The following is a 9,415-nucleotide window of genomic DNA, read 5'->3' as shown; positions in this document are numbered from 1 at the left end:
CAATGCACTCCTGCAACAATATTATTCTGATTTCAACGACTTCACTGTTTCACAAAAGGATGTTCACTGTCTTTTTAAAATCTAGAATTAATTTGAAGTGATGAGTCCATGCTCTTGAAATGCTCAGGTCTGTTACACATGAGGATTTTATGAACATAGCAATCCGTTGAATTTAGATTTACATACTATTTCTCTCTGAACTCACAGACCCACCTCCTCCCAGGTTGACAGTGAGTCCTGAAGTCATCAGGGATACAGACACAGTTCAGCTGAGATGTCACACTTCTCAATCTACCTCTGTGTCTCAGTGTTACTTCTACATAGAGGAAAGACAACATCTCCAACAAACCACATCCTGTCAACAGTCACTCACAGGGACCAAGCTGCTTGAATGGGCAGGTCAACGTAGAACCACCAAGGTCAACATGAGATGTATCTACTATGCTGTAGAGATGTCTATCTACTCTCCTTACAGTGACCCTGTCTCAGTCACTCTCCTGGGTAAACGGGGTAGTTTATGTATTATTATACCCTGTGTTTTTCTATTCTGGTCCAAGATTAACACACCAGATTATTGTATATTATTTATATAATATACATTTTAAATACTGACTGAAGCAATAAGAGATGAAGTTATGCACTTTTGGATTTTGAGGGATTTTTTCATGCAATGTATTTTAGCAAACTGTTAAAAGTGGTTTACTTCTTTATTCTGATATTACAGACCTCCCTCCTCCCAGGCTGACAGTGAGTTCTACAGTCATCAGAGAGAGAGACTCAGTTCAGCTGAGCTGTCAGACTCCTCCATCTGTCTCTGTGTCTCAGTGTTACTTCTACACAGAGGGGAGAGATCCTAAACCCTCACCCTGTACGAGGTCACTCACAGGGGCTGAGCTGCTCTTGTGGGCAGGTGAACGTTTATCTGCTGAGATCAAACTGAGATGTTTTTACACAGTAGAGGCTCACTATCCATCGACGCACAGTCATCCTGCTCCTATCACTATTCTTGGTAAAATAGTATTATTATTATGAATACACTGATCTGATTGGCTCACTGTAATCAGATTGGAATACGTAATGTCATGCTAACATACAAACTATTTATTTCTTACTCTTTTAGTTATCTAGTACAGAAAGAGGTTTGTTTTCTCATGAACCTACAGTATGGACAGTTATTGATGTGTTCTCCTCACAGGTGAACTTCAGAAACCAGACATTAGTGTCAATGACGAATCTTCTCATGACATCACCATTATTTGTGTACTTCCTGAGTCTGTCAGTGATGGTCATAGCTGTAACCTGTACACTGGAGACCAGACTCAGGCCTACAAAGAGGCTTGGGTCAGGAGATTTAACACAGCATTATCCAAACTATTCTGTACCTTCACTGTTACTAAGAATGATCTGTTCAGGCATCTGCAGTTGGAGAGAGATGTGAGCTGTGACTATAGAGTGAACACAGGATCACCCTCTCTGTCTCCCCGCAGTGATAAATACATTATTATAGGTAAGATACTTCCATAAAACTACAGAAATATGTATTGTATGTACATTTTTTAAGTGCAGACTTATAAGTATGGGCAAAAACTGTCTTTTCAACAAAAAATAGTTTTCCTTCTGATGACATTAAATCAATGTGGAAAATGTATTGGATTTGCTGAAATAATTTGGGGAATGTTTGTCTTTTTTTCACCCAACTTGAACCTCAATCCAATGACATGGCTGAAATGTTGTTGATTTCTCTTTGAATTCACATTATCTGACAACTCAATCAAATGTAAATCAACACTAGGTGTGGAACTGACGTCTGTGCCCATTGGACAAATACTTAATTTATTGCTAACTTATTTTGAACAAATCAATTAATTTTAATTAATGTTTTTAAATCACAGTCCAAGTTAATTCAAAATAGTTAAACAAATCACAAGTCCATGTTATGTTTATGACCATCATGATTTGAACTTGCATTGTGAAAGACTGTAGGCTCTACAGTATATTTTTATATGCAGAATAGTGTGCCTTGTACTTCATTAAGTCGTTGTCCTCTCCCAACAGGTCAGAAACCAAATATTACAGTCAGTCTGAAAGAGAACTTCATCATCACCTGTTTAATTCCTGGCTCTGTCAGTAATGACACCACCTGTAACCTGTATGTTGGAGAGCAGAGTAAGCGTATTTTTAGAGCACACATCAGGAAGAAGAAACACACAGATTCCAATTGCTGCTTCTGTCAATTCTCTGTGGTTGAGAGTGATCTGATCAGACGTCTTCAGACAGTGAAACGTAAGGAGGTGAGCTGTGACTACAGAGTGAGCTCAGGACCAAACTCTCTCTCTCCACGCAGTGATGGGTACAGCTTTACAGGTGAGTCATTATCTATACATTATAAGAATCTATCAGGGCTGCAGGTCTTCATGATCTGACTACCCTTTGATTTGTTTAATATGACTATATTAATTCTGACCCTCCCTCCCCCAATAACTCAATCACTCACTTTTGCTCGCTTCTTGGAGCATAGCACTTTGACATATGGATCTCCACACTGCCTTATTCTGGGCCAGATCCCAGGTTGATCTGGTATTGAGTCCCAGGTTGTGTAGTTTAAATTCTTTGTTGAACTGGTTCAGTGTTTAGATCGTATCTATGTGCTGTTATACTTCTGCTGTTAGATAACATGGTGACTTCATTCTAGGAAGCTGTCAACAACAATCAGCACCTTATCTGTCCTGAAAGACTTTATCACCTTATGAATTGGTCTTATCATCTCTATAATGAGGAGAAATATAATCTACCAGGACTAGAAGCAATCTGTCCGTAGTGATTTTTATAGTCTTACTTTGCCCACTTTGAAAAGACAAGTCATAAAGGAATTTAAAAAGGCCAACAACAACATGATAATCATTAATACGATCTTTAATAAAATGCTAATTTCATTAATATGTGTTATCTCAGTGGGTTTGACTCCAGGTCCTAGATCTACTTTGCCTCCCAGCACAACAGTGAGTCCTACAGAAGGTGTGTTGGGCCACTAAATTTCCATCTCTGCAAATAGTAATTATACAGTCGAGAGTTTAGATTACGGGCCTGTAAAATTAAGAGACGAACATTATGTAATACCTTATTCTTGTGTAATCATATTGCTTTCCACTAGTTTCAACTGTTACTTCTACTTTGACCCCAGACACCACAGTGACAGCAACTTCCAGTAAGTAGATCCACTAATTTTAACCTACATGTATATTTTTGTTCACATTAATTCACTAAAGCTCCATCCAACTTATGAATTGACCCATTCATTGCTGCTTGTAATTTCAGTCCAGATTTGTGTAATTTTAGTCCATCTGATTTGTAAGTAATGTGTAGTGTACTTCTCTCTTTCTGCTTATTGAATGACCTTAGATATGAAATTAATTTACATTTGTTCTTGTGTAATCTCTTCTCACCAGGTTTGACCTCTCCTTTGACCCCCAGCACGGCAGTGAACCCTACATCAGGTGTGTTAGTCATCTTTCTCTAGTTAGCATATAGGACCTAAACAAATAGACTAGATTTATTTTACCCAGGTTTTTCCTCTTAATTTCCCCTGATTAAAAAAAGAGGTTTATATCTCGTTAATTAAATCAACCCATTTAAATACCTTCATTTTTGTATAATCAGATCCAATGACTTTGCTTTGCACCAGGTTCAACTACTAGTTCTACTTTGACAACTGACACCCCAAAGTGGCCACATGATTTTAGTTTAGTGGCGTAATAAGTTGTGTTGTGTGTTAACTGTTATTAAACAGTCTCTCTCTTGCGTGTGCCCAGGAGGTCAAAGCTCCACAGAAAGCGTTCTGGTTAAGCATCCATCTCTAGCTGACTGTCTTTTCTCAGACAAATGAGACATTTCCAGGAAGGAAGTGAAGTTTACAATTAAAAATATTCTATATTATTCTCAGAAGATAAAACGTCGTCCCCCAACTCCCCTTACCATGTAGGTCCATTGCTTGTTCAAGAGGTGTTGATATCTGATAGAGTTTTGGTTAATACATCCCATGCCTCAATAGTATTTGCCAGAGCTTTGTTTATCATGGCCACTGATCGCTCTATACGACCAATATCTTGAAAATGTACTAACCATTTTTGAGGCAAGAGGATTGTAGGGGTAATCCACTAAGGATAAACTTTTTACTGCTGTTACGCCACATAAATGATTATTTTCTGAACCAGTTGCAGTACATATGAAGAGTTTCAGAGTTCAACAAAAATAAAGGTGGATCTTCACAGGGAAACACATTTTTGCAAGGAAATCTGAGACATGTGACCAGAACTGGGACACCACAGGACATTCCCAAAACATTAGTGTTCCAACAGCATTCATATGACATCTGTCACATATTGTAGTAGGAGTCAGCTTCATCTTAAAACTTCTAAATGTGGTTGCATAACTTCTATGTCTAAGCTTATAATGTATAATCTGGTGTGCTGGGTTTTTAGAGGTAAAAAATACATTTTCCCAAACGGTATCCCAGTTCAGGTCGTGCCCCAGCCCTGCATTTCACGGTTCCATACTAGAGTGACACCCAATGTAGAGCATTTAACAGACAGCAGGCAATCATAAGTGGCAGAGACTATTCTAGAAGTTAATGAAGGGAATATCCATGTAAGCATTATGTGGGATGTTAACGGGGCATCCCATGGTACACCATAAGCTTTTAAGGGTCTGGGTTTTAATAATAATATGCCAAATTATGAAATTGTGAACATTTCATCTTTCTACTGACTGAGTTGTGTTGTTCTCTATCAGAAATAATGAATACCTTTCTTCTTGTGTAATCAGATACATAATTCACTTGTATTACTTTCCAGCAGTTTCGACTGTTACTTCTACTTTGACCCCTGACATCACAGTGAGACCAACTAGTAAGTATCCCTTACTTTGCAATTGCATTGTTAGTTCACTCTAATTCACTAAAGCTCCAACAGGTTTACTCATAGACTTATTCATGGCTGCTTGTACGCTAAATTGTTCTACCTGTGTTAAATATGAATGGTGCCGGAGGGGATGGCTGCCGTTTTATGGGTTCCTAACCAATTGTGCTATTCTGGATGTTTTTTTGCGTTGTTTGTAATTTGTTTTGTACATAATGTTTCTTCCACCGTCTCTTATGACCGAAAAGAGCTTCTGGACATCAGAACAGCGATTCCTCGCTGGGCGAAGATTTTTTCTTTAATGAATTGAAGGAGAAAGATTTACGTCTCTTCACAGACCAGGCCCAAAGCCCCGTCATTCGCATGAAGAGGAGACGCCGATACAGGGGCCGCAGATCCTGATGCCTGGTGAGAATTCGTCTGCAAGTGGATAATCCTGCTTTACCATCCGTATCTTATGTTTCACCGAGTCATGGCTGAACGAGGACATGGATCATATACAGTTGGCTGGGTTTTCCCTGCATCGGCAAGACAGAACAATAAACCTCCAGTAAGAAGAAGGGTGGTGGTCTGTGTCTATTTGTCAATAACAACTGGTGCACAATCTCTAATATTAAGGAAGTCTAGAGGTTTTGCTCGCCTGAGGTAGAATATCTCATGATAAGCTGTAGACCACACTATTTACCAAGAGAGTTTATCTATATTTTTTGCAGCTGTCTATTTACCACCACAAACCGATGCAGGCACTAAGACCTCACTCAACGAGCTGTATAAGGCCATAAGCAAACAAGGGAATGCTCATCCAGAAGCGGCGTTCCTAGTGGCTGGGGACTTTAATGCAGGAAAACTTAAATCCATTTTACCTAATTTCTACCAGGATGTGAAATGTGCAACCAGAGAAAATAATCTCTAGACCACCTTCACTCCACAAACAGAGATGTGTACAAATCACTCCCTCGCCCTCCATTTGGCAAATCTGACCATAATTCTATCCTCCTGATTCCTGCTAACAAGCAAAAACTCAAGCAGGACTTACCAGTGACTCGCTCATTACGGATGTGGTCAGATGACACGCTTGCTAAGCTACAGGACTGTTTTGATAGCACAGACTGGAATATGTTTTGGGATTCATCCGATGGCATTGAGGAGTATACCACATCAATCACCGACGTCATCTGTACGTACATATGCCAACCAGAATCCATGGATTACAGGCAACATCCTGTAATAGAGCTGCCGCTTTCAAGTAGAGGGACACTTATCCAGATGCTTATAAGAAATCCTGCTATGCCCTCAGACGAACGATCAGACAGGCAAAGCATTAATACAGGGCTAAGATTGAATCCTACTACACTGGCTCTGATGCTCGTCGGATGTGGCAAGACTATTATGGATTACAAAGGGAAACCCAACCGTGAGCTGCCCAGTGACGAAAGCCTACCAAACGAGCTAAATGCCTTCTATGCTTGCATCAAGGCAAGCAACGCTAAACCATGCATGAGATCACCAGCTGTTTCGTACGACTGTGAGATCACGCTCTTCTTAGCCGATGTGAGTAAGACCTTTAAACAGGTCAACATTCACAAGGCCGCAGGGCCAGACAGATTACCAGGACACATGCTGAGAGCATGCACTGACCAACTGGCAAGTGTCTTCACGGACATTTTCAATCTCTCCCTGACTGAGTCTGTAATACCGACATGTTTCAAGCAGACCCCCATAGTCCCTGTGCCCAAGAACGCCAAGGCAACCTGCCTAAATGACTTCTGGCTCGTAGCACTCACATCTGTAGCCATGAAGCGCTTTCAAAGGTTGGTCATGGCTCACATCAACACCATAATCCCAGAAACTCTAGAACCCACTACAATTCACATACCGCCCCAGCAGATCCACAAATGATGCAATCGCTATTGGTCTCCACACTGCCTTTTCCCAACAGAACAAAAGGAACACCTGCATGAGAATGCTGTTTGTTGACTAAAGCTCAGCGTTCAACTCCATAGTTCCCCTTAAAGCTCATCTCTAAGCTAAGTACCCAGGGCCTAAAATCCTCCCTCTTCAACTGGATCCTGGAATTCCTGACGGGCCGCCCCCAGGTTGTAAGGGTAGGCAACAACAAAATCTGCCTCATTGATCCTCAACACAGGGGCCCATCAGAGGTGCGTGTTAAGTCTCCTTGTGTACTACCTGTTCACCCATGACTGCGTGATCATGCACGTCTCCAACACCATCATTAAATTTGCCGACGACACAATGGTGGTAGGCCTGATCACCGACAATGATGAGACAGCCCATAGAGAGGAGGTCAGATACCTGGCAGTGTGATGCCAGGACAACAAGCGCTCCCTCAGCACGCCCCCATTCACATAGACGGGGCTGTAGTGGAGCGGGTTTGAGAGCTTCAACTTCCTTGATGTCCGCATCACTAACAAACTAACATGGTCCAAACACACCAAGACAGTCGTGAAGAAGGCATGACAATGCCTATCCCCTCTCAGGAGACTGAAAAGATTTGGCATGGGTCATCAGATCCTCAAAAGTTATACAGCTGCACCATCGAGAGCATCCTGACTGATTGCATCACCACTTGGTATGGCAACTGCTCGGCATCCGACTTCAGAGGGTACTGTGTACGGCCCAGTACATCATTGGGGACAAGCTTCCTGCCATCCAGGACATCTATACCAGGTGGGGTCAGAGGAAGGCCCTAAAAATTGTCAAAGACTCCAGCCACCCAAGTCATAAACTGTTCTCTCTGCTACTGCATGGCAAGTGGTACAGGATTGCCAAGTTTAGGTTCAAAAGGCTCCTTAACAGCTTCTACCCCCGAGCCATAAGACTGCTAAACAGTTAATGAAATGACTAACCAGACTATTTGCATTGACCTCCTTTTTATTCTGCTGCTGCTCGCTGTTTATTCCCTATGTATAGTCACTTTTCATCTTCCTACATATACATATTACCTGAATGACCTCCTATATATAGCCTCGTTATTGTTATTTTATTGTGTTACTTTTTAAAATTTTATTTGTTTACTTACTTACTTAATAAAACGGCATTGTTGAAAGTAAGTGTTTCATGGTAAGGTTGTATTGTAACACCTGTTGTATTCGGCGCATGTGACAAAACCATTTTATTTTATTTGAAACAAATTTACATTTCTCTTCTCATCTCTTCTCACCAGGTTTGACCTCTCCTTTGGCCCCCAGCACAGCAGTGAATCCTACATCAGGTGTGTTGGTAATCTTTAGTTAGTAAAAAAATTGACTTATATTATCTTACCCAGGTATTTCTATTCTTTTTTTCATCACAAATGTGCCTAATTACTAGAAAAGAGGTTGATATTGGATTGATTAAATCATCCCATTAAGATACCTTATTGTATAACCAGATCCAATGACTTTGCTTTGCACCAGATTTGACTGTTAGTCCTACCTTGACAACTGACACCCCAAAGAGTCCAACTGAGAGTGAGTCTGGCCACACGATTTCTGTTTATTGGTGTTGACTAAGTTGTGATGTGTGTTAACTGTTAACAAACCGTCTCTATCTTGTATGTGAACAGGAGGTCAAAGCTCCACAGAAAGCGTTGTGAATTCAAACAGTCAAAAAGAGTTTTGGGTAAGTATCCTTATTTAGTAATCCCACAGCAAAAATACACTTGTCTTTTCCTTCTAGAACTGACTTTGCTGATAACTACTTTGTTGAGGGAAAATGTACTTGTTGTGATTGTGATATGTTGTTGCCTCACCAAGCTATCTTAAGAGGAATGCACTAATGTAAGTCACTCTGGATAAGAGCCTCTGCTAAATGACTAGTCGTGGAAATTTCCATCAGTGACACCTGAAGTCAATATTAAATGAATCATTCTTTATTATCAACAAGCTGGAGAGGTTCCAACAAACTTAATGTACCATAGTAAACATCGGTCGGGAGCTCCGCCGGAGAAGTCCCATTAGTTCTCTTATATAGTGCTTAAATAGACAAGTTATATTTGCAAGATTTAGCTTATTCTTTATTTATAATTAATTCATCATTAACGTTTGGTTCATGCATGTGACCAACCAATACCTCACGAGGCTTCTTCTCTTCAAGCTGAGACTTTGAAACTGATACACAGCCTTTCGGTTTTCAAAACAATGTTCTTGGCGTACTGCCAAATTGCTTATACTGATAGTGAGGATTCCTCCCAGTCACGATCAATCAGTCATTTACATGAACCCAGTCGAATTGGTTATTAGAAAAGCACAAACAACATTTTCCTTCACAGACTCAAATGTAAAACGCTTAGCTGACTAGCTGTCTTTTCTCACATATATGAAAACGGAAACGTTTACCAAGACTAATAATAATGTGGTATTCTAACACCTGTCTACCATTGAAGTATTTACATTTGGATTAAGAGATAATGACCTCTCCTGATGTCATCATGTCACCAAACAGCGGTGCAATTATGGCAGGCAGCAGTGGGTATGGCTTCTGGAGTGGGCGTGTTCCTGATG

At 40.6% G+C, this 9,415-nt stretch overlaps 1 protein-coding gene across 1 annotated transcript; it reads left to right on the top strand.

Moving 5' to 3' along the window:
- Positions 1-201: 201 nt before the first annotated feature.
- LOC123725650 (uncharacterized) lies at positions 202-8,421 on the top strand. The gene is made up of 10 exons (XM_045692123.1): positions 202-501; positions 725-1,009; positions 1,196-1,507; positions 2,056-2,364; positions 2,953-3,015; positions 3,152-3,205; positions 3,447-3,494; positions 4,851-4,904; positions 8,098-8,145; positions 8,330-8,421. Exons 1-10 carry the CDS (start codon positions 426-428, stop codon positions 8,419-8,421), a joined length of 1,341 nt encoding a protein of 446 aa, XP_045548079.1. The 5' UTR covers positions 202-425.
- The last annotated feature ends 994 nt before the right edge of the window (positions 8,422-9,415 follow it).

The sequence above is a fragment of the Salmo salar genome, chromosome ssa12, assembly GCF_905237065.1.
Source record: "Salmo salar chromosome ssa12, Ssal_v3.1, whole genome shotgun sequence".
Taxonomy (NCBI): domain Eukaryota; kingdom Metazoa; phylum Chordata; class Actinopteri; order Salmoniformes; family Salmonidae; genus Salmo; species Salmo salar.
The sequence above is the reverse complement of the archived record's forward strand: the minus strand, read 5'-3'. Positions and strand labels throughout refer to the sequence as shown.

Excerpts from the sequence above, each read along its gene's own strand:
- LOC123725650 (XM_045692123.1), top strand. The coding sequence starts at position 426 with ATGAGATGTATCTACTATGCTGTAGAGATGTCTATCTACTCTCCTTAC. Across the intron at positions 1,010-1,195 it reads TGCTCCTATCACTATTCTTG|GTGAACTTCAGAAACCAGAC; the intron begins GTAAAATAGTAT and ends TTCTCCTCACAG. Across the intron at positions 3,016-3,151 it reads AACAGTGAGTCCTACAGAAG|TTTCAACTGTTACTTCTACT; the intron begins GTGTGTTGGGCC and ends GCTTTCCACTAG.